At 40.1% G+C, this 26783-nt stretch overlaps 1 protein-coding gene across 1 annotated transcript in view; it reads right to left on the bottom strand.

Annotated features, from left to right (window-relative positions):
• Window positions 1–26351, bottom strand: part of PHACTR1 (phosphatase and actin regulator 1) — a 542166-nt gene extending 515815 nt beyond the window's left edge. The window contains 1 exon segment of the mRNA XM_060110072.1: window positions 26249–26351. Coding sequence (XP_059966055.1) covers window positions 26249–26351 — 103 coding nt within the window.
• Between the last annotated feature and the right edge of the window lie 432 nt (window positions 26352–26783).

Raw genomic sequence — 26783 nt, 5'->3', positions numbered from 1 at the left:
GGGATGGAAAAAGATATTCCATGCAAATGGAAATCAAAAGAAAGCTGGAGTAGCAATTCTCATATCAGACAAAATAGACTTTAAAACAAACACTATTACAAGACACAAAGAAGGACAGTACATAATGATCAAGGGATCAATCCAAGAAGATATAACAATTGTAAATATTTATGCACCCAACATAGGAGCACCACAATACATAAGGCAAATACTAACACTCATAAAAGGTGAAATCGACAGTAATACAATCACAGTAGGAGAAATCAACATCCCACTTTCTCCAATGGACAGATCATCCAAAATGAAAATAAATAAGGAAACACAAGGTTTAAATGATACATTAAAAAAGATGGACTTGATTGATATTTATAGGATATTCCATCCAGAAACAACAGAATACACTTTCTTGTCAAGTTCTCATGGAACACTCCCCAGGATAGATCATATCTTGGGTCACAAGGCAAGCCTTGGTAAATTTAAGAAAATTGAAATTGTATCAAGTATCTTTTCTGACCACAACACTATGAAACTAGATATCAATTACAGGAAAAAATCTGTAAAAAATACAAACACATGAAGGCTAAACAATACACTATTTAATAACCAAGAGATAACTGAAGAAATGAAAGAGGAAATAAAAAAATACCTAGAAACAAATGACAATGAAAACACGATGACCCAAAACCTATGGGATGCAGCAAAAGCAGTTCTAAGAGGGAAGTTTATAGCAATAAAATCCTACCTTAAGAAACAAGAAACACCTCAAATAAATGACCTAACCTTACATGTAAAGCAATTAGAGAAAGAAAAACAAAAAAAAAAACCCCAAAGTTAGTGGAAGGAAAGAAATCATAAAGATCAGATCAGAAATAAAGGAAGAGGAAATGAAGGAAATGATAGCAAAGATCAACAAAATTAAATGCTGGTTCTTTGAGAAGATAAACAAAATTGATAAACCATTAGCCAGACTCATCAAGAAAAAAGGGAGAAGACTCAAATCAACAGAATTAGAAATGAAAAAAGAGAAGTAACAACTGACACTGCAGAAATACAAAGGATCATGAGAGATTACTGCAAGCAACTATATGCCAATAAAATGGACAACCTGGAAGAAATGGACAAATTCTTAGAAATGCACAACCTTCTGAGACTGAACCAGGAAGGAATAGAAAACATGAACAGACCAATCACAAGCACTGTAATTGAAACTGTGATAAAAAAATCTTCCAATGAACAAAAGCCCAGGACCAGATGGCTTCACAGGCTAATTCTATCAAACATTTAGAGAAGAGCTAACACCTATTCTTCTGAAACTCTTCCAAAATATAGCAGAGGGAGGAACACTCCCAAACTCATTCTACGAGGCCACCATCACCCTGATACCAAAACCAGACAAAGATGTCACAAAGAAAGAAAACTACGGGCCAATATCACTGATGAAAACAGATGCAAAAATCCTCAACAAAATACTAGCAAACAGAATCCAACAGCACGTTGAAAGGATCATACACCATGATCAAGTGGGGTTTACCCCAGGAATGCAAGGATTGTTCAATATATGCAAATCAATCAATGTGATACACCATATTAACAAATTGAAGGAGATAAACAATATGATCATCTCAATAGATGCAGAGAAAGCTTTTGACAAAATTAAACACCCATTTATGATAATAAATCTCCAGAAAGTAGGCAGAAAGGGAACTTACCTCAACATAATAAAGCCCATATATGACAAACCCACAGCCAACATCGTCCTCAATGGTGAAAAACTGAAACCATTTCCACTAAGATCGGGAACAAGACAAGGTTGCCCACTCTCACCACTATTATTCAACGTAGTTTTGGAAGTTTTAGCCACAGAAATCAGAGAAGAAAAAGAAATAAAAGGAATCCAAATCAGAAAAGAAGAAGTAAAGCTGTCACTGTTTGCAGATGACATGATACTATAAAAAGAGAATCCTAAAGATGCTACTAGAAAACTATTAGAGCTAATCAATGAACTTGGTAAAGTGGCAGGATACAAAATTAATGCACAGAAATCACTTTCATTCCTATACACTAATGATGAAAGATCTGAAAGTGAAATTAAGAAAACACTCCCATTTACCATTGCAACTAAAAGAATAAAATATCTAGAAATAAACCTACCTAAAGAGACAAAAGACCTGTATGCAGAAAATTATAAGACACTGATGAAAGAAACTAAAGATGATACAAACAGATGGAGAGATATACCATGTTCTTGGATTGGAAGAATCAGCAATGTGAAAATGACTATACTACCCAAAGCAATCTACAGATTCAATGCAATCCCTATCAAACTACCACTGGCATTTTTGACAGAACTAGAACAAAAAAATTTCACAATTTGTATGGAAACATGAAAGACCCCGAATAGCCAAAGCAATCTTGAGAAAGAAAAATGGAGCTGGAGGAATCAGGCTCCTGGACTTCAGACTATACTACAAAGCTACAGTAATCAAGGCAGTATGGTACTGGCACAAAAACAGAAATATAGATCAATGGAACAGAATAGAAAGCCCAGAGATAAGTCCATGCACATATGGTCACCTCATCTTTGATAAAGGAGGCAAGAATATAGAGTGGAGAGAAGACATCCTCTTCAATAAGTGGTGCTGGGAAAACTGGAAAGCTACATGTAAAAGAATGAAATTAGAACACTCTCTTAACACCATACACAAAAATAAACTCAAAATGGATTAAAGACCTAAATGTAAGGCTAGACACTATCAAACTCTTAGAGGAAAACATAGGCAGAACACTCTATGACATAAATCACAGCAAGATCCTTTTTGACCCATCTCCTAGAAAAATGGAAATAAAAACAAAAATAGGGCTTCCCTGGTGGCACAGTGGTTGAGAGTCTGCCTGCCATTGCAGGGGACATGGGTTCGTGCCCCAGTCCGGGAGGATCCCACGTGCTGCGGAGCGGCTAGGCCCATGAGCCATGGCCTCTGAGGCTGCGTGTCCGGAGCCTGTGCTCCACAACAGGAGAGGCCACAGCAGTGAGAGGCCCGTGTACTGCAAAAATAAATAAATAAATAAATACACAAACAAATGGGACCTAATGAAACTTCAAAGCTTTTGCAGAGCAAAGGAAAGCATAAACAAGATGAAAAGACAACTCTCAGAATGGGAGAAAATAGTTGCAAATGAAGCAACTGACAAAGGATTAATCTCCAAAATTTACAAGCAACTCATGCAGCTCAATATCAAAAAAACAAACAACCCAATCCAAAAGTGGGCAGAAGACCTAAATAGACATTTCTCCAGAGAAGATGTACAGATTGCCAACAAACACATGAAAGAATGCTCAACATCATTAATCATAAGAGAAATGCAAATCAAAACTACAATGAGATATCATCTCACACCGGTCAGAATGGCCATCATCAAAAAATCTACAAACAATAAATGCTGGAGAGGGTGTGGAGAAAAGGGAACCCTCTTGCACTGTTGGTGGGAATGTAAATTGCTACAGCCACTATGGAGAACAGCATGGAGGTCCCTTAAAAAACTAAAAATAGAACTACCATAGACCCAACAATCCCACTACTGGGCATGTACCCTGAGAAAACCATAATTCAAAAAGAGGCATGTACCACAGTGTTCATTGCAGCACTATTTACAATAGCCAGGACATGGAAGCAACCTAAGGGTCCATCAACATATGAATGGATAAAGAAGATGCAGCACATATATACAATGGAATATTACTCAGCCATGAAAAGAAACGAAATTGAGATATTTGTAGTGAGGTGGGTGGACCTAGAGTCTGTCATATAGAGTGAAGTAAGTCAGAAAGAGAAAAAGCAATACCGTATGCTAACACATATATATGGAATCTAAAAAAAAAGTCACGAAGAACCTAGGGGCAAGATGGAAATTAAGATGCAGACCTACTAGAGAATAGACTTGAGGATATGGGGAGGGGGAAGGGTAAGATGGGACAAGGTGAGAGAGTACATGGACATGTATACACTACCAAACCTAAAATAGATAGCTAGTGGGAAGCAGCCACATAGCACAGGGAGATCAGCTCGGTGCTTTGTGACCACCTAGAGGGGTGGGATAGGGAGGGTGGGAGGGAGACGCAAGAGGGAAGAGTTATGGGGATATATGTATATGTATAACTGATTCACTTTGTTATAAAGCAAAAACTAAACACACCATTGTAAAGCAGTTATACTCCAATAAAGATGTTAATGGGAAAAAAAAGCTCATTATTAAAAAAACAAAATCAATAATATTTATTAAATTCTAGCAAGGCTAACAAAGGTAAAAATAGAGAAGGTACAAATCACCAATATCAGGAATCAAAGAGGGATAATCACTATAGATCCTATATCCATTAAAAGGATAACAAGAGAACACTACAAAAATCTGTATGCTGATATATTCAACAACATACACTCTTTAAAATAAAAACATCACTAGGAGAGTGGAAAGGCAAGCCAAAGACTGGGAGAAAATATTTTCAATTTTATATATGACAAAGAAATTGTAACCAGAATCTATAAAGAACTTCTAAGTCAATAATTAAATACGAACAATTCCACTCAAGTTTCTAATAAATGGACAAAAGACTTGAATACACACTGCACAAAAAGATGATATCCAAATGTCCAATAAGCATAAGAAAAGATGCCTAGCATCATTACTTAAAGGTAAATTCAAATAAAAACCTCAATGAGATATCACTACACATCCACCTATCTGGCTAAACCTTAAAAATCCTTCAGTGCCAAGTTTTGGTTCAGATGTGGAGGAACTGCAGCTCTCGTACATTGCTGGTGGCAATGTAAAGTTGTAAAATCACTCTGGAAAACTGTTTATACACATGGTATACCTATGTTTATACATAGGTAAACTTACATATACCCTAGGACATGGACAAGCATGTCCATAGCAGATTTATTCATAATGTCCCCAAACTGGAACCAAAGCAAATGACCATCAATGAGAAAATGTACAAAAATGTAATATCTTCATACAGTGTCATAGTACATAAAAGTGAAAAGGAACAAACTATCACTATATGCAACAACATGGATGAATCTCATAGGCATGATATCAGACCTGAGAGAGTATATACTGTAAGAATATGTATATATTCCATTTATGAAGTTCAAGAAAAAACAAAGCTAACATATAGTGATAGAAGGTTGATTACAGAGACATTGTTTTGGAGGGGCACAAAGGAACCATGTGGAATGTTGGAAATATTCTATATCTTGATCTGGGTGGTGGTTATACCTTTTAGAAGAGGTGGTTACTTTTGTAAAAGTTCATCAAGTTATACATTTTATATTTGTGTATATCATTCTACATATGTTTATATCATTAAAAATAAATTTTAGAAAGCTTCCAGCTCACAGAATTATGCTTACTTTAACAAAAATTTGCAAGGTACCATCAGCTACACATTTGGGAATAAAATAGTTACATCATTCTTATAAACAAATACATCCTGGTGAAAATAATAGTATGTGGAATATCGTACTTATTTGATATCAACCATTATCAATTTAAAAATAAATTATCAAGCTCTTTTTTGACAGTGAAAAAAGCTTCCAGCTTATTAAGATACAAAATAAATTTGAGAATTATTGCATTTAAGTACCAAACAGTTATAAAACCACACTACTTATAACAACTAATTTAATTTAATTTGACTTGATTTGATTAATTAAAATAATTTCTTAATGTCTTGGGCCATCTTTGTGAATACCAACCTTCCACTGTGTCGAAATTCTATAAGTTTTGTTTCTGTTTCAGGCTTATTTTTAGCCTATCATCATATTTATCTCTTACAACCATAATCTTTTAGATATTCTGCTCCCAGGATTGTGTGCTGCATTAAAACCAATGAAAAATAACCAGATTGGAAATGTATAAAAGGAATAAAGAAAGAATGTTGACAGTGGACTTTCTGTTATGCCAGAAACAAGGCAGCATTCCCCCCAAATAAAGGAGGAATGTCACAAAAACACAGGAGCCAGCTTGAAGGGTCTTGCATTGGGACAGTTTGAGCACAAAAAACAATTAAGTTCACTAATGAATGATAAACCATTATTATAATACACAGATATTCTCCCTCTTCCTCTCTTGCTCCTCTGTCTCTGTCTCTCCCTTCCTCTCTCTCTCTCTCTCTCTCTCTCTCTACCTATCTTTACGTATACAGTTTTATACTCCTCTCTGGATAGATCAATTGGTCCATCTATCGATAGACAGATAGATAAAGAGACATTAGAGATGAAACAGCAAATGCTAATCAAATGAGGTCAAATGTTATCAACAGGCAAATCTGAGTAAAGGGTACATAAGTATTTTGCACTATTTTATTTTTGCAAATTTTCCATAAGTTTTAAATTATTTCCAATAAAAGTTTAAAAGTACTAGTAAAAACATGTTTATTTCTTTCTATTGACAAAAGTTTCCAAGGGTTAGAGATGATGTCCCATCTTGCTTTAAATCTTTCTGAAAAATTATCATTGTCTGGCATCCCCACAGGCTGCGGATAAATACAGTATTGATCTTAAGGGTAATTGATTCTGCATTTATGCTACAGGTGTTTGAATTTTTGTTAAAAAATTGATTCTGGTATAGTATTGTCAAACACACTAAGAATCTGGGCTGTATAGATGAAGTGTATATGTTACTGTTTGCATATCTAACATGAGTTAGAAATATAAGAACCTTTACACCTTGCAATTAAACCCAGTATGATGTCATTCATTAGAGTGATGTTACTGAAAATCATTCATGTAGAAAATACAAAATGCAAAGAATGAAGATGAATGTTATTAAGTACAATTTGAAGCCAACAAGATTGCAGCAGTAACCTGCATATCTTAAGTAGGTTTAACACAAATGTACCAAAAAGGCTTTTGTGCTTTTTATTATAACTAAATTTAGTACGTAGCTGCTGAGATATTTTTTCTTTTCTATACATATGCATGTTTTGCTAGAGAACCAAGAATCTGAGGAATTGTTGTTGGTACATCTTAGTTCTTTCTGCTTAAACTTGTAATTAAGAGAGCTGTCCATCCTACACCGTTGTGGTATTGATTCCTTTTCCTATCTGGCTAATTTTGCGGGGTCCACAAAGGAGCGGGGATGGCTGCCTAGTTTTTACCACTGGTCCCCAACATCCCAGCCCCTCAGTATTCCTACTGGCCCCAGTTTGGGTCTTTAGCGTTGTGCAACTTCAGATAGCTGTGCACAATTCACGTCATAGTCCATGCAAATAGAATTATGGGGGCTTCCCTGGTGGTGCAGTGGTTGAGAGTCCGCCTGCCGATGCAGGGGACGTGGGTTCGTGCCCCGATCCAGGAAGATCCCACATGCCGCAGAGCAGCTGGGCCCATGAGCCATGGCCACTGAGCCTGCACGTCCGGAGCCTGTGCTCCGCAACGGGAGAGGCCACAACAGTGAGAGGCCCGCGTACCGCAAAACAAACAAACAAACAAAAATAGAATTATGGAATTGTGAAGGCCACAACTTGTGCAGTCATACCCCAAAGGTGGTGCCTTCCCAAAGAGATGGTTCCATGCCAGGGCATTCAGGCCAGCCCTGTTTCCTATAACCATATGGGTCTAACATTGACTTTGTTCTGACTCTTCTTTTAAGGCTTGAATACCTAGCTCTCCTTGAATTGATGCCTGGATAAAGATGAATGCAATACTTTTTAATACTATTGGATAGCTACCATAACAATGCATAGTGACTTCTCCCCCAGAAGGACTACTATTTTGGTTTATGTAAAATTGTGCCTAATTTTAAAACTACTTAACTGATATGAGATATATTAGCAACACCTGTTCAAGTATGGGGATACTGTTCTCTCTGTTTCTGGAGATTTTTCTGCTTCCATAAAAACTTGTATGTTGTGATAGCCAGCCTCCAAGATGATGCCCAGTGATCCCCAACGCTTGGTATTCACGCCCTTGTGTCATCCCATCCCACATTCAATCAGTGCTGGTCTCTGTGACCATTAAAATATGGCAGAAGTGATGGTGTGTCATAAAATACATTGCAGCTTCTGCCTTGCTTTCTCTTTGGGTCTTGGGAGAAGCCAGCTACAATGTCACAGGGACACCCAAGAAGCCTATGAAGAGGCTCATGTAGCAAGTAACTGAGGACTCCTGTCAGGCGCCGTTTGTATGAGGCACCTTGGAAGCCCCAGCTAAGCCTCTGTATGACTGCAGCCCTAGCCAACATCCTGACTGTGAGCCGCCCAGACCCTGAGCCAGAACTGCTTAACTAAGACATTCTTGAATTTCTGACCTATAGAAACTGTGAGATAGTACATGTTTGCTGTTTTAAACCACTAAGTTGTGGGGTGATTTGATATGCAGCACTAGGTAAGTAATACACATGGGTTCTCAATGGACTGAGATCAATATGAATGCTTAGATGCCATCTATGTCTACCACAAAACCCAAATCTTAACCAGTTTGATGGATTATTTGGCAAGTTCTAAGACAGAAGATCCAAACAAAAATTAAGAAAAGATGATCAAATGACAGTACAAATGTTTCCGCTGGAAAACCTTTCTATTCTTTCCCCTCTCCAATCACTGCCTGTCTAAACTCTGCCCATCTTTTATGGCTGAAATGTTTTTATTCCCATCCCCAATCCAGCACCAATGTGAGAATGTGGTATTTTCCACTTTGTCTCTACCTGTGGCACTTTGTAATTTTCCCTTTGTATGAATATATAAATAATGTGGATGTTATTTTCCTTCCAGACAATATGAAATAAAAGTTAACTACACAGGCTTTGAGGTTAGCCTTCCTGAGTTTGTACTCCAATTCCATACTTAATAGTTGAATGATTTCATGCAAGTCACTTACCTCTTATACATCTATAAGATGGGCCTTACATAGTACCTACTTCTTAGGGTTGCTATGAGGATTCAAACATGTAATCTATGTAAAGTCTTTAGCAAAGGAAATTCCCAATAAACATTTATTATTTTAAAACTATTATTCCTAGCCAGCTCCAAGTAAAGCTGTCACTGTGAAATTAAACCTTGGCATAATTCCCAAGCTTAATGCTTATTAGATGTTGGAAAAAAGTTAGTGAGCTCTCCAAGCTTTAGTTTCCTTATATGTGAACTAGAAATAAAATAAACTCTCTCACTGGGCCTTGGGAGGATAAAACATTACATAATAAATGTAAAACACCGAACACAGAGCCTGACAAATGGTAGGCGGGCAACAAATGTTCGTTGCTTCCTTTGCTCTCAGCTTCTTAAAGTAGATACCGTGCAGAGTGGCTGGGGGCTGGCTGCTAAAACATGCTAGCTGCAAAAAAGAAAATGTGTTTCAGGCTTGGTGTGTTGAGTTGAGTTGGACATAAACCTAAACAGCTTTCTATTGTTGAACATGCCTGGTTAAGATACACAAGTCACTTCTCCAGTCTTGCTTAATAGTACAGGTAACGCTAAACCTTATTTATTTTATTTTCATTTATTTGTATTTTCTGCATGGTCAGTTTTCAATATAGTTGCTGTAATTAATGACATAATTTGAAATCTAAAGATTCTAATATTTCTAATTCTTGTTCAGTGAACGAAAGGGTGACAAATACTTGGACATATCTTTGTATGGCAAACTGCTGGGCTTGGTCACTTGCAAAGTGATCTTAGGGGCAAAGACTATGGGCTTGAATCCCATTTAAGCCCCACGTACAATAACAGGAGGTAGAGATACGGGCATCAGACTAGACAGTAGGAGACGAGGTTCTAGCTCCAGGCCTGCCACCATTCTTGCTGTCTCATTTAGATAAATCACCTCCTTCCAGAAAGGCAGGACGTTGCAGGGCAAAGCTGAGTCAGCATTCATGTGTGAATCCCAGTTCTGCCTCTTCAGAGTTCTGTGATTCTGCTGAGTTTTAGTTTCCTATAAATTGGGGGCAGTCATATCTAACTCATGGTTTTGCGATTTTGAATGAAATAAATATGAATAGCTTCTAGCATATGGTAGGTATTTCATAAACACTTTATTGCTTTTCTTCTCTTCCCTGAGCCTCAGTTTTTCACCTGTAAAATGGGCCAGTTGAATTAAGTTACCGCTGGTTCTAATGTTCTGTTACTATAGGAACTACACTGTTAAATGGCACTTGATATTGGAATGCAATGAAGTGCTATATTTGTCTATAATAAGAATAAAAGCGTATTTTTGGTGGTGGAGAAGGGAAAATACAAAAATTCCTAAATGTATGTGTCTAAGAAGAAGGCCTGCCCAGTACAGATTCAGCAGTTATTTAATTTGCATTCTGTTGTGTCTACAGATGTGCCAGTGATAGCAATCAAATCACAGGGTATTAGTCAGAGACTCTGTCTAGTAAATAATAGCAGAACAGACCCAGTAACATCAACCCAGCTGGCGAAGTCACCCTTTAGGCAAAAACAATGCGTGGGTTGGTTGACCTTTTCCTCTTTTCTCCCAAACCATGTCCCAATTATTTTCTATGTCAGTTAGAACCAACTACTCCAAGATATAAATTATTCATTTATTTTAAATTAAGACAGAGTGAACCAGAAGTAATAAATCTGAGGAGCTTGATTTAGGTTGAAAAAATATGTATGTGCATGAGTGTGTGCCCATGTGTGTAAAAAGGATGTAAGAATATTCACAGGGTTGTAAAGAGTATCTATTTTTAGATGATGGGGCTAGTTGAGTTTGTGTGTGTGTGTTTTGTTGTTCGTCTATATGTTCTAAATTTTCTGTAATTATTATGTGCTACCTTGGTAGTGAGAGGGAAAAACGAGTTCTGTGTATAATAAGAAGCTCCCATGGGGACGTAGGCAACTTGCCTCCCTCTCCATCACCCATTCCTGCAATTCAACCTAGAGGACAGAGGTCTCACCACCCCCTACGGACAGTTTCCCAAGTAAATAAGGTAAAAATTCACTTTAAGAAACTGAATCTAAGGGTCTAGTTACCTAGAATGACTCAGTTGCCCCATTTATATCTTACAACATTGAGACATTCTACCATTTGAATGTGTGGAAATACATAAACTTCTTCGCATCCTTGCATCTCTGTTCATGGAAGTCTTTCTTAGTATTGCCATGGACACCAGTATCCTACAGGATGGCAAGATGTAGTAGGAAGAGTCACAAGGTTCAGGATTATAATTCTGGCTCCATTCCTAATAGCTGTGTGAATTTGGGAAGTTACTTGATGATTGGAAACATGGATTACTTCATTTGTAAAATGGGGATAATAGCAAGTATGTCACAAATGTCCCATCCTAGGACTAAATGAGACAATAAATACCAAGCCGCTGGCACTGAAAATGTGGATCTTCTTCTCACCGTCATTTCCCTTTGCAACTTCTGTTTGCATGTCCAGATTATTGAGCAAGCAGAGTACGGGACTAATGTGAAAACTCAGCCTTCCAGTATGATGTGTGAAGTGTGGTCTTGCTTTCCAGAGACAAGGATTCAACTGGGACTAAGCCAAGTCACTTTTTCTCCACCTGTCACCTATCAAATTTAGTCACCAAATAGTGCATAATCAACTAAATGGAACAGATCTTACTGCGTAGGTTCAAAAGAAAAGTAAGGTCTATCTTTAACCAGCTATAGCTGAATCTCTTTTTTCCTTCCTTTGCAACATTCTGTGACAGCCTCTAGTTCTCTAAAGTGACTGAGCTGCACTGAGGTTTCTTTTTTTTAACTTGTTTTCTTCAGATGCTCTTATAAGCGTTAACTTGGAATTTTCTTCTTATGAAAACACAGGCCAGAATTTGAATAATATTGGTAACTTCAGACATTTGGCTCGTGTAAATATTTCAAATGGACTATTAATTTTAAGTACTAGTTCTGGGGAGAAAATATTGTATTTACAGGAACAACTTTTAATTTAGAAAATAAATGTTTCCATTAAATAATCTCCCTTCAAATAAATAGGAAAGGAAAATTAAAGGCTCAGAGGAACCACATATTCAGAGGCAGCTGTAAAACATGTTAGTGAAATTATCTTAGGAATTACCTAGGCACATAGAATATTTTGAATAGTTTTCCAAGCTTTATATCTGTAGAACTTACTCCCTGCTGGTAATCTATGTTTGGATATTTTATAGGGTCCGAATTCAATATATTCTAGATTCAACTTATATTCCCCCTCCATCTTTTTTTTTTTTTTTGGCTGCACCATGTGGCATATGGGATCTTAGCTCCCCAACCAGGAATGGAACCCATGCCCTCTGCAGTGGAAACGCGGAGTTTTATTAACCATGGACCGCCAGGGAAGTCCCTCCCCCTCCATCTTTACTCTCTCCTTTAACTTCTTTCTCAGTGAACAGCTTCATTATCCATCCAATGAGTCCACGTAAAACATCTGGGGATCATGGCCTGTACCCCTTCCTCACATTCAGTGTATTCATCTTACCGTCAGGTAATCTGGAAAGAACCTTCCTAATATTTCAAAGACCCCTCTTCCCTGCTGGATTCACTCTGTCAATTCCCTTTTCCAACTGTCTATACATCTTGCTGGGATTACTGCAGTAGCTTCCTAATGGTTCTCTTTTCCTCTAGTCTTGCCCCCTCCAAACTGTCCTCCATATTTATGGTCTCGATAAAAAACAGATCTGACGACAGACCTCCTCTGCATTAGATTCCCTAGTGGATTCACTGTCAGGTTTGGAATTCCTTAATTAAGCATGCAGAGTCTTACATGTCTTTGCTTCTGCCTACTATTCTAGTCCCTTTATCTTGCCAGTCTAGATATCTACAATATACCTCTCATTCTGTAACATGTACAGCTCCCCTAAGCTATTATACTCAATATGTCCATGCCTTATCACATGCCATTTCACACTGCCAGAAACATTCCTTTTTTTTTTCTTCCTTCTACCTAAATCTAACTCAAAGGTAGATTAACTGTCATCTCCTTTTGGACACTAACATGGAATCACATCTAACCATCTCCTCTTGGACACTAACTTGGAATCACATCTAACTTTCTCCCCAACACAGACACACACACACACAGACACACACTTCTCTCTCATTTGGATGCCCTCATCTGTGCTTACAAAACTCCCAGTGTGCAGATTCTCCTAGCATTTATCTTTTGGAACTGAAATCATTGCTCTATCTGTCTCTATATTAGATAGTTAACTCCATGAGGCCAGGGGGTTTATCTGTTCTGAGTTTGAATCCCCAGCCTATAGATAGTGTTCAAAAAAACAGTGAATTTTCAATGAATATAATCGAATTTTTACTGCATTTCATTTATTTACCTTTCTGGGCTCCATTTTCCTCATTTATGAAAGTGAAGAGTAGACTAGTCAATGGGTCTCAAATTCTACACCTCACACTATTTGCATTAAAGCATCTGAGAGCTACAAAAATAAAACAACCCCTTAAAAATAGGAAAAACCCATGGAATTCCCTGGCAGTCCGGTGGTTAGGACTCCACGCTTCCACTGCAGGGGGCATGGGTTAGATCCCTGGTCGGGGAACTAAGATCTTCCATGCCGCATGGCATGACCAAAAAACTAGGAAAAACCCATATTACCACACCTGACTCAAAGATTCTGACCAGTATACCCGGGGAAGGGCTGTAGAATTTGTTTCCAATATGTAACCAGGTTTGGAATCACCTGGCCTAGAAGCTCTCTGAGCTCTAGAAATCGTTCAAATGTTCTGTGTTTCCTACAGAACAGACGCCAAATTTCTTAGTCTGGTGTTCAAGGTCTCTTCCCCTGAACCCTTTTTTTCCCCTCCAGTTTCGGGTATCACTTTCACCTGCTTGCATTTTCCGATCCAGTCATACTGAATTGCTTATAGAAAGACCTATACATGCTGGCTTTTTCTGCAAGGAAAGCCCCACTATTGTGCAAACTCCAGGATGAAGCTTAGGTAACAACTCTTCCACGAGTAAGTCTCTGATTCTTCCCTTTCCCCTTTTAGATCTGGTTTTTGCTTCTATAACGGTATTTGGTATTGTATTATATTGTCCTTGAGCTTCTTTTTCTTTTTAATTTATTCTTCTATTTTTTTTAAATTTTTGGCTGTGTTGGATCTTTGTTGCTGCATGCAGGCTTCCTCTAGTTGCAGCGAGCAGGGGCTACTCTTCGTTGCGGTGCGCGGGCTTCTCATTGCGGTGGCTTCTCTTGTTGCGGAGCACAGGCTCTAGGCACGCGGGCTTCAGTAGTTGTGGCATGCCGACTCAGTAGTTGTGGCTCATGAGCTCTAGAGCACAGGCTCAGTAGTTGTGGTGCACGTGGGATCTTCCCGGACCAGGAATCGAACCTGGTGTCCCCTGCATTGGCAGGCAGATTCTTAACCACTGAGCCACCAGGGAAGCCCCCATTGTCTTTGAGCTTCTTGAAGACACAGAACAATTATTCAGTGAGTGCTCTTTCAATTCTTTATTGTGACAATTTACTTACTCCTTAAACAAATATTTCTTGAGAATCTGCTACCTAAATTGAGAATCCACCAATCTAAATTTATGCCATTTTATCCTTCTACTAATAATATTGCAAGCATTGTTACCATTTTGCAAATGGGGAAACAAAGGCTTATAGAGGTTTACCTCTTGAATAGCCAGCCACATGGCTGTTTAATTGTTGGAACAGAATTAGTGTCCAGGAGTTTCTGATGTCACTTTCTTCATACTACCATGTTTTTCTTAAGGGAACAAAATTTTAAAAATAAAGAGAAATATGATTTAAAGTGGATTCTCCCAAACCTATTTCCTCATTCCTGGGTAAATGGTGACTCACTTTTAAAAACTGAGGCAACATTGATCCATAACATTATATAAGTTTCATGGGCATGGCATTGTATTTTGACTTCTGTATACACTCCAATGTGCTCACCACCAAAAGTTTAGTTTCCATCCATCACCATACAGTTGACCCCCTTTACACATTCCAACCTCCCTAAAGCTGATTTAAATCACTTCTTGGAAGCCACATTCTGATAAACTAGAGTTTGCTGTAAATTCAGATGAAATCAGTACAGTTTAGCCTTTGTTTTAAGAGAGTTTGCAGGAAGAAAATTCCCAGTAGTAAAACCATAAAGAGGATTGCTTTGGCATTTGTTAGCAATTTAATTTACAAATCAAAGTTTTTTTGCTTTTTCTTATTCTTGTGTTTTAAGACAGGCTCACCTTTCCAAGGGCTTGGAAATTTGAATTAGGAATACATGGTGGTAGAGAAGACCAGAGATGGGACAAGATAGAGGTTTCTCTTGGGGAGCTAGAGGCCCTGCCACTCTCCTCTGAGGCTTGACAAGATTAAAAGCCAATAAAGGGACTTCCCTGGTGGTGCAGTGGTTAAGAATCCGCCTGCCAATGCAGGGGACACGGGTTCGAGCCCTGGTCCGGGAAGTTCCCTCATGCCATGGAGCAACTAGGCCCGTGCGCCACAACTACTGAGTCTGTGCTCTAGAGCCCACAAGCCACAACTACTGAGTCTGTGTGCCACAACTACTGAGCCCGTGCACCTAGAGCCCGTGCTCTGCAACAAGAGAAGCCACCACAATGAGCAGCCCGCGTACCATAGCCCTCACTCGCTGCAACTAGAGAAAGCCTGGGTGCAGCAACAAAGACCCAAGGCAGCTAAAACAAACAAACTAACTAACTAACATAAGAGCTAATATTTACTAAATGCATATTAGGTACTTGACATTTTGCTTACTTTCATATTTGTTCAGTGTTTCCAAATGTTAGTCATTCCTGTATCACTTTTATGGATTTTGTTACCTCTAAGTGTCATCTACACTATTAATTACATAATGTTTCTCCTTAAATGGACTTTAGTCATCCTTCTTGTTCTAAGCAGTAGTCCGTAAGTATGAAGTCTAGTTATATATTTTTATATTTCAATTAAATATTTCTTACTTTACATTTTTCTAAAACATAATAAAATAAACATATTATTATTATAAAAGAGTTCAATTATTACCTGAAAATCATATATTGGACCATAGTTTGTGAGACACTTTGTTTCATTTAAATCCTCAAAATAACCCTTTGGGTTAAGAATGCTTATTATCATTTGCATTCAAAAGGGAAAAGTGAGGCAAAAAGAGATGGAATAACTTGCCTAATGTTATAAGCTGAGAAGTGGAAATCACAGTTTGAACTCAGATCTGTATTATTCCAAAACCCAAGCCCTAAAATATTATGACATTCTTCAGCCAGCCCTGGGAAAGGTTTCACTCCTACCTCCAATTTTGTATATGCCATAATTGTAACCGTAAAAATATGAATGTGCCTGAAACGGACTGAAAGTAAAATAAAAAATTAAAATAGATGTGTAGGGTTGACTTTCCTTTCCATTTTTTCCCGAAAGACATTAATGTTACTCTTGTTTTGCTCTTATGATTGAAAAAAATGGTACAGAGATCTCTAAGATAATCTCTCTGTTCAGTCCCAACATTTCAGAAGTCCAACTGAATACCAGTACTCATTCAGTGGTTTTGTATAATTGTGTGAATCTAATTGCTTATTAAAATATTCTTAAACATATTAAGAATGGTATCAGCCATGAGCTGATTTTTTTTTTTTTTTTTTTTTTTTTTTTTTTTTTTTTTGCGGTACGTGGGCCTCTCACTGCTGTGGCCTCTCCCGTTGCGGAGCACAGGCTCCGGACACGCAGGCTTAGCGGCCATGGCTCACGGGCCCAACCGCTCCGCGGCATGTGGGATCTTCCCAGACCGGGGCATGAACCCGTGTCCCCTGCATCAGCAGGCGGACTCAACCACTGCGCCACCAGGGAAGCTCATGAGCCGATTTTGATGTGCTAGGCACCCCATCCTTGCCTCTGCCAGCTCAGTCACAGAGGGTGGTACTGAAAGTTTTTAGGAAAACAGATTTGTTTGAGCAATGAGGAGTGAGAATTTTTCCAAGCACCTGTGAATTGTTTATGCTAATTGTTAATGCTAATGTTAATGCTGATGCTGACCATGTGTGGGTTGCATCGTTAATCCACTCTCTATATGCTGTATGTGAAAGCAGGAGTTATTAATTGAGCGGAATTATTTTATTGTATTTTCATCTGACTTTCTTCCTCTGTCTGTCATCCTCTCATCTCCTCTCTCGTTTGTCTCTTGTCCTCATGCCCTTCTTATGAGCCCTGAATCGCAATATGTGACAAAGCAGATGCTTGCTGGGGGCAAAAGCACAAAGAGCATTGGGAGGCTGTGTGTGGGTAAATGGTCAACGCCAAGAATGCTCCTTTGTGTACAGAGAAATGTCCTGTTCAAGGGCACACTCCAGAAATGGAAGGTTGGATTTCATGGTCATCTGTGTATGGATAGAATTGGCAGCCTGGCTAGCTCCACAGTATCTTTTCTCTTGATCTGACTTCACCCTCTCCTTCACAATGTTCCCTGCATTAAACACAGGTTTGGAGATCCTGAATGTGAGCAATTAGAGGTCGAAAATGGAGTGTGTGGGAAGTTAGGAGGAAAGGCTTGGTAGTTAGCTTGTCATCCATGACTGAAGCACAGTGGGCTGCTTCCTGGCTAGAGTTTTAGAGAGAAAAAGCAACCCCAAAAAAACCCCAAAGCAAGTATTTGTTGCAGGTGATGACTTGAGCACCATAAAAACAAGGCTGGAAACTATATAAGAAAAGCGTCATCTGACCGTATGCTAACACATATATATGGAATTCAAGGGAAAAAAATGTCATAAAGAACCTAGGGGTAAAACAGGAATAAAGACACAGACCTACTTGAGAATGGACTTGAGGATATGGGGAGGGGGAAGGGTAAGCTGTGACAAAGCGAGAGAGAGGCATGGACATATATACACTACCAAACGTAAGGTAGATAGCTAGTGGGAAGCAGCCGCATAGCACAGGGAGATCAGCTCGGTGCTTTGTGACCTCCTGGAGGGGTGGGATAGGGAGGGTGGGAGGGAGGGAGACGCAAGAGGGAAGGGATATGGGAACAGAGGTATATGTATAACTGATTCACTCTGTTATAAAGCAGAAACTACTACACCATTGTGAAGCAATTATACTCCAATAAAGTTGTAAAAAAAAAAAACCAAAAAGCGTCATCTGAAGCACATCTCAGAGACAAGGGTCTGAAAAATAGTATGACGACATGTAAACTACTTGGTTAGGACATCACAGTGAGGGGATGTGGCCAGTTTTGCTGTGCTGGGCCTAGGAGGACTCTGAAGGGCAGATCGGTGAATGGAAAAGATGACAATCCAACTGGCCACTGTGCCCCAAATGAGGATACAGTTGCTTTACGATCACTGTTTTCGCCTCAATCCTTAAGGAGCAAATTAGATATGAGGTCCTGATATCTAAGGTCCGGATATGAGTCACATGTAAGGCCATGACATTAAAGTTTGCGGGGACAAGCCAGGAGAAGGAAGACAACTTGGCTGCCACTCAGCAAGACTCCTAGGAACACCGCGGCCAGGCTTTCAATGAGTGGTTCTCAAGGTGTGTGGCTCCTGTATGGGTGTTAGGTGGGTATCTACGGTCATCTTTCATTGAGTCTGGTCGGAAGCAGGAGTGGGAATGGTAGCTGGTTTGAAGATTAATCAACCCCAAAGTATAAGGAATAGACTAGGCAGTAAAGGTCTAAAGAAGGGGAAAGGAATCTTAACTAAGGTACAGCTCAGAGCTAGTTTCTGGAAGATGTTCAGAGCAACTTTTTTTTTTTTTTTTTTTTTTTTTTTTCTGTATGCGGGCCTCTCACTGTTGTGCCCTCTCCCGTTGTGGAGCACAGGCTCCAGACGCGCAGGCTCAGTGGCCATGGCTCACGGGCCCAGCTGCTCCGTGGCACGTGGGATCTTCCGGGACCGGGGCACGAACCTGTGTCCCCTGCATCGGCAGGCGGACTCTCAACCACTGCGCCACCAGGGAAGCCCCAGAGCAACTTTTGAATTGATCTCAATTAAGTTCATCAGAGTAACATTGACGAGTTCACCTCTTCCAGAATTCTACTTTTAGGCAGAGTAAAAACTCAGCCTCACAGACTATTGTACACTAAAAAGTCCTTCTAAGAAGGGTACTATTCAGGAACCCTTGGAAATCTACTTTAAAAGGTTAATTCTCTTCAATAGTACACCAACTCCCTCCTGCTGCATTTTTTTTCTGCTGCTTTTTTTTCCTGTTTTATAGAAGATATATAAGAGTTGATGACTTTCTTCCATTTCCTGCATCTCCATGTATTTGAAATTATTTTTATCTGTCCCTCCCTTCAGCCTTAAGCAGAGTCTCTATTTCCACCTAAAGATTTTAATTCTTTAAAGGTCTTAGGAAGTTCTATTTTCTCAATCATGAAGTGTCAGAAGTCCTTTCCCTGAATCCCAAGTTTCTCTTCATAATGCAGATTTAAGCATTTTCATTCCTTCATTTCAAAAGAGACCTTTAATAAATCTCAATACTTCTCCTGTATACCAAGGATGGTACTAGGCACCCAGAAAATGGTATTTAAGGAGATCACCATGACCTAGGTAGGTAACAGGCACCTAATAACAAAACAATAGCATCAGTAGCTAATCAATAATAACAATGTACTAAACACTTCATAGGCATACTTGCTTTCATTCTCAAAATCCCCTATGAATTTGGAGCCAGTGTTATATGCATTTTGATTAGGACCCTGAGGCTTAGAGAAGTGAAGCCATTTATATGAACTCATGCATCTAGTAAGTGGTGGAAGCAAAATAATACAGCATGCTAGTGGCTAGAATGTAGGCTGAACAGAATATTATGGGAGAGAGTCCTGGAAAAGTCAGGCAAGACTTCACAGAGGAGGTGACACTGGGGCTGGGTCTTAAACACAGGAAAGAAAAGAGCATGAACTGGGGAATTCCCTGGCAGTCCGGTGTTTAGGACTCCGTGCTTTCACTGCCGAGGGCGTGGGTTCAATCCCTGGTTGGGGAACTAAGATCCCACAAACAAACAAGCGAACAAAAGAAGCAAAAAAAAAAAAAAAGCACGAACACATTCTGTGCAGATGATTGTTGTCAACGATTTGCAAATAACTGAGTGCAACCAAATGTCTTTGTCTCCAGGGACCATGTGAAGAAGTCCCAGAGGTTTAGAGTTTAAGTTTAGAGTACTTTTAACTCAAAGCTAAAGACTGAAAAACCAGCTGTTCTGACAGATTTCCCAGGGTGGAGGAAAGGTAGAGCTGGAAGGTGGTTGAGGGGAGGGGCAGGGAAGAAATGGTTGAGAGGGGATTTTAGATGAATTTCTATTTCCAAATACCACTTAGAGAGACTCTTAGCTTCTCACTGTGGTATTCATCAGTGGTCAAAACTGACATTTCCCTTTGTTGAACAAGACAATGTAGGCGACAGAAAAGATGCATTATGACGAAGTAACAATGACTACAGCACCTGGTTCCAACGCCCAGAGTTATTTAAAATGACAAAAGAGGGGAAATTGTGAGCAGGAGTCATAAATTTGATTGTCTAGTAACGTTAGTCAAATGGCTGCCTTTTAATGTGTTTTCCGCTTTGCATATAATCTATTTTATTTATTTATTTTTTAACATCTTTATTGGAGTATAATTGCTTTACAATGGGTGTTAGTTTCTGCTTCATAACAAAATGAATCAGTTATACATATACATATGTTCCCATTTCTCTTCCCTCTTGCATCTCCCTCCCTCCCACCCTCCCTATCCCACCCCTCTAGGTGGTCACAAAGCACCGAGCTGATCTCCCTGTGCTATGAAGCTGCTTCCCACTAGGTATCTATTTTACGTTTGGTAGTGTATACATGTCCATGCCACTCTCTCACTTTGTCCCAGCTCGCCCTTCCTCCTGCAGGGTGTCCTCAAGTCCATTCTCTACATCTGCGTCTTTATTCCTGTCCTGCCCCTAGGTTCTTCAGAACTACGTTTTTTTTTTTAGATTCCATATGTATGTGTTAGCATATGGTATTTTCTTTCTGACCTACTTCACTGTGTATGACAGTCTCTAGGTCCATCCACCTCACTACAAATAACTCAATTTCATTTCCTTTTATGGCTGAGTAATATTCCATTGTATATATGTGCCACATCTTCTGTATCCATTCATCTGTCGATGGACACTTAGTTTGCTTCCATGTCCTGGCTATTGTAAATAGTGCTGCAATGAACATTGTGGTACATGACTCTTTTTGAATTATGGTTTCCTCAGGGTATATGCCGAGTAGTGGGATCCCCTTGCATATAATTTGAAACACCCAAAGACATTGACGGTCTTGGAGAAAAGAAATCTTAAGCAGTAGAATGGGCATTCATTGGTAAGAAGAGATCTAATTCTAGTCTCCACCTTCTCACTAGAAGTTGTGTGATTTGGGCATGTGGCTGAACCACTCTGAGCTTCACCATCTCCGGAAGTGTGATTTGGTCACAAATGTTACCCTTACTGCGTGGGGGGCTGTTGGAGTCAGATATACTTGAATTCAAACCCTGGCTATGCTACTATCTAAATGTGAAGTCTTTTCTAATCTGTGAAATGAGCATTATAATTCCTGTTTCCCCAAGTTCCTTTGAGGACTAACAGATACAGTGAATACACAGAAGGTAGCTCCTGATACATAGTCCAGTCCTTTTTTTAAAAAAAAACAGTCCATTTGCACCTTTCCAATGGTTTGGACTTATTTAAAGGGAAAGACCTAGGTAAAGACACTCAGGCAAGAATAGCTGCATGATGTGCTAAAATGTCCTTTACCATAAAATGGGAGGTCAGTAGTTCATAGCCCTGGTTGCACACTTGAATCACCGGGGACAATTTAAAAGATTCCCAAGTATGGGACTTACCACCAGTGATTCTGAGTTAATTGCTTTTGCCCTGGGACTCCAGCCTTGAGGTCATAAAGGCTCACCAGGTGTTTCTAATGTGCACTAGACTCAATCATTGCTTCTCAAGCTTCGCCATAAAGTACCTGGCAATCTTGTTAAATGTAGATTCTAATTCTCTGGGTCTGGGGTGTCTGAGTTCTGCATTGTTAACAAGCTCCCAGATGAAGCTGATGAAGCTGATGCTGCTAGTCCAGAATCAAACTAAGTGATTAGTGCTCCATACAATTCTCAACCTTCAGTGTCCATCGGGATAACCCAGTGGCTTGTGGCAAATGTAGCACTGGGACCTGGGTCTGGCCCTCACAAATTCTGTTTTACTTGGTTTAGGGTGGGGCAAGAAAAGTCATGGAACTATAGTGTCCATTTCAACCTGAAAATCCTATGATGCCAATTTTGTGATTTTATAATAGGATTTCTCTCCCAGTTTAACTGTTCTGTAAAACATTACAGCGTCTAAAGTTGAGCGTGTGGAATATCATTGTCAGAAACATGAAAGATGGGTGAACTCAAGGTGTGTGATGTCAAGACATGGTTGAACTTTATATGACGTGTACCTTCAACCTCCAACATTCTCCTTTTGAGTTCATGGGGACTTTTCACAGGACTCTCGGTGTGAGCAGGATTTATTGTTGACAAGGCACTCCCAGATGAACCGGGAGAGCACCCTTCACTGACAGGAGATGAACAGAATGACCCTGGACTTTCTTCTGCTCTTTGCAACATATCATGCTTTCTAAAGCAGAATCCCCAGAGAAGCGGGCTCACCTTCCTTACTTCCAAGGAAAAATGGAGATGGGAGAAAATAACAAGCTGCTTTATTCAGCAGAGGACTGACTTTTGAAAATCTCTGGGAATTTCAGCAGAATCTGTCCCAGGATAGATATTAGATCATTTTCCTTCTTTTTCTTTTTCTTATCCTCCTGGATTCCTCTTGCTTTTACTAGCTCAAAACATCCTCTACCTAGCGACAGGCTTTTTGCCACTTTCCAAGAATAATTGAAAAACAACCATGATGGGGTCAGAAACATTGTAATTCTGGTACTGTTGCTTCGGATAACCATTTTGCATTAATTAATATAGAAGGGGCTGGTTCCCCAGAAGTATATGAATGTGTAAATCAACTGATGCAAGGATAGTAATGTAGAAAATGAAAGTCTTATTTTCTTCCTTTCCCCTTTAGAAGTACTTACACCTGTCCTTGATCAGTCTATAGAAATGTCTGCATTCCCTCGAGAATGGACATCTCAAAAATGCAATAATCACACATCAGTTTAGCCAAGAGAGTCCTAGGACATCCACATTCCAGGTACTTAACTCAGTACTGTATTTCCATTTGGGGCTTTTTCATAGAAGAGGGTATCCAGTGGGGGCTCCTTGACCTCAGTAATATCCCTTTGAACCTGGGCTGGGCCGGCCAGGTAGAAAGTTGCCATGTGCTATGATTTAACAGCAGCACAAGGCCCTAATTGCCTCACATGCCTTTCTCAAGAGCCAGCCACCATACTGCCCTCCTTCCACTGGTTCTTGGGATCTTGCCAGTGGTGAGATACGGGCTTTAGTCACCTACATGCACATTTGGTTCAGAAAGCAAGGGGTGTAAGCCATGGTCCTCAGCCCGCTGCCCATTCACTGGGAGCCCTGTATCAGGCTGAGGGGCTTGTTATCCAGGAAACACTATGGCGTCGGTGCTGAGAGGAAGGGAGCTGCTGTGAAGGAGCTGGAACAACACAGGGACAAGCCTCACATCATAGTGGCAGCAAAACTCCAGCAAGGAGACCCTGGGGGTGATTGGTCCTAGGTGGTGGGGCTCTGGGGAAGGTGTTGGTGGGAGAGGGGCTTTCAGTTTTCAAGTGATGTGAAAGACTAGGTAGATAGTAGAAGTTTGTCTTGGTACTCCCTGGTTTTCAGTTTTGCCCCGAGTTAGCTTTTGATGTGACAATAAAACAATCACTGTTTTTTTCAAATTGTTTTAAAATTAATTTTTCTTTTTTCTTTTTTTTTTTTTTTTTTGCTAAAAATAGGAGGTTCACTCCTATCAGGTAACATTCTTGTTTGCAAGGTGGTGAAATCTCAAACAGAGGAGAGATGGCCTTTTGCGAAGGTGTTTATTTCATTGATTTGCTTATGTATGGCGTTTCCCATGTGGCAGTTTAAAGCACTTTCAAATCTTACCTCGTTATTGCTCTTAACCACTTCTGAATTGGGCACTATTATTGTTTCCATTTTTCAGAGGAGGAAATTTAAAATTCAAAGGTTAATTTTCCCAGGTTGCCTGTGGCAGACCCAGGGTTTGAACCTAGGCAGTCAGGATCTGGTTGTAACCACTGTGCTATCCTGCCTCTGATGCTGGGGACATCCTGTTCTGGGGTGGAAGGAGAGAAGTCGGACAGGATGGACTGGTTCTTAAATGCCAGTCCCCAGAAGAGTGTGAGAGCTGGGGAATTGTCATTGGAGCCCTGGCTTAAAAGGCAAACCTCTACGACTTATACCTGGATTTCTGATTCAGGAGGCCTGGGGGTTTTGAAAAACGGACCTGGGTGTTGTTTAGGGTACCCTCACTCTTACTACAGACCCAAGATTCCTTGATTGCAACATCATTCTGATTACCCTGGAATGAACGTGCTCTCGTCAGGGAGCCACAGTCAGGAGCTTATGCTACCACCTCCCCTGCATCTTCCAGTCCTTCCAGCTCTGGTGTCTAAACCATAGTCACTGGTGGCGACAATTCTGTTCACTCCACCCCAAACTCCATCTGGCGACAACCACCAGACTGCCTTGCGTCCTCTGAGTCTCCCCGCCCTGACTGTTTGCCTTCCACAAATGCCTGGAGCCCACAGTCCTCTTAAAGGCTTAAACCGTGTCTACTGCAAGGCAAAATGGGCATCTTTATCATCTATAATTCACTGCCACTCCCCTTCTCTGCTCTGCCAACAGAGACGCGGCTCAGGTGTCTGACCCCAGCACCAGATATCATTCTCCTGTTCAAATGGAAATGGACAGACGCAGCAATGTTTAAACTCAGAGCCAGAGGTGGGATTGAGCCCTGCCTCAGCCCCCTTCTCCTTCTGGCCTCCGTTCCCCATCTGTTCCCAGCACCTTCTGACTTGCAGACCCAGAAGGGGCTGGAAGTTCTGGCCAGTCTCTCACCCTTCTTCTACTTCAGTAACATTTTCACGTCCCTTTAAGTGGCTGAAAGGAGCAATGCTGACTACACGTACCCACAGGGATGAGGAGGATTAGCTATTGTATCACTTTTGCTAATGTAAGCTCTGCTGATGAGCATTCTGACCCCAGCCAATCAACCAGATGATTACCAGCCCCTCTCGACTTTAAGAAGACTGGATCCTGCCCGGGAAAATGGAAGCAGAGAAGGAGGCTTGTAAGCCCTTGAGGTTGCCATGAGAAATTGGCTTAAGAGCTAGGGAGAAACCACTTCAGACAAGACAACTGGGAAAGCCAAGGCAGAATATTATAAGTGCCCTCTGTGAAGCACCCCGTGTGAAGTACCCGTTACCACGTAACAGTGAAAGATGCCAGCACTATCAAAACAGCATTTCCTTTTCTGTTCTGCCTCGTGGCTTTGAAGAATTCAACTACTTCTCTAAGAAAATGAAAGTTGCCTTTCTTCTCAGTGCATTACTTGTACCATTTGGGATATGCCCATCATCAGGTTGCTTTGACTGAATACCCTAAATATTCTATGGAGAAGAGAAAATAGGCTTAAAAAAAATCTCCTGCCTGTCAGGAGAGCCCATTAAATACCCCAGCTTCTTCCTGTACTCTAATATGCTGGCAGAACATTCTAAGTGCACCCTGGAACAGAAGAACAAGCAAACTGGAGCCTAACTCACCATCTTGAAATCTGTAATAAAAATGTACCTATCAGCCGCACTTCACAACAGGTGTGTTCCTTAGTGCTTCCCAAGCACACTGTTAATTCCTTGAGGCAGTAACTGATTTCATCTAAACTAGATAAGACAGCTGTAGAAGCTCAAAGCTTATCTCAGGAGCCCCTCATCCGGCTGGATTTCAATCAATAGGTCAGGGTGTCCTAGACCTACTTCTCCAGTGCAGTAGCTGCTCACTCAACCTTTTCCTGTGGCTAAAAGCATCCTCGAAGACTTTCAAACCTAGACTTTGGTTGCAAGGAGTTGGAATAATTTTCTAACATAGCTTTCCAAGGGTTGTTTGTGTGAAAGCTGGGTAGGTTGCTTTTTAACTACATCAAGAAGTTTAGATTTATTCATTCTACTACATGCCTGCCTCAGTTCCAGAAACAGTTCAGTACAGGTTACCAATTGGGAAATCCCAGTTGTTGAACTTCTGCAGTAGAGCTTCAACTGCTACAGTCCACACTGCACTGTTAATATAAAACCAACATGCAAATGAGAGGAGTTTCCTCTCTTTCTCCCATTTAGTTACCTTGAGCTCCTTGGCTGTAGAAGAATCTTTGAGCCGACTCAACATCCAAGAGTCTATGAGCAGACTCGACATCCAGAAAATAATCCATTTTGGGATAATCCATCTTCGGTGTTCCAGAAGCAGAGTTTTAAGACAAAATAGTCACTTGTATTGCCTATGGAAGAGGAAAAAAATCCACAATATTTTAGACTGTCAAATATGATTTTGGAAGAAGAGATACCCCATTATAATATCCCATTATTTGACTGACATTTCCCATTTTAAGTCCATCCCTCAACAGAGCTTTCCTACTGTAGGAGAAAATGCAGCCTTTCACCAACATTTATTAAAAGAAAATACAGATGATCCAGGCTAAAGAGAGATAACATACCAGTCTTTCCTTGCTGTGTATTAACTGGAAAATAAACTTTTAAATTTATATGCTCTCTGTTTTCAAAAGGTCTGTCTGATAAATGACATCATTAAGTATCAGCCATCCTGAGTATTGATCCTCAATTGATCCAGGGAGTTCCAATTCCCCGGAGCAGCGAGCATC

Source organism: Mesoplodon densirostris, chromosome 10 (assembly GCF_025265405.1).
Source record: "Mesoplodon densirostris isolate mMesDen1 chromosome 10, mMesDen1 primary haplotype, whole genome shotgun sequence".
In the NCBI taxonomy this organism is placed as follows: Eukaryota; Metazoa; Chordata; class Mammalia; order Artiodactyla; family Ziphiidae; genus Mesoplodon; species Mesoplodon densirostris.
This window is presented reverse-complemented; position numbering and strand designations above follow the sequence as displayed.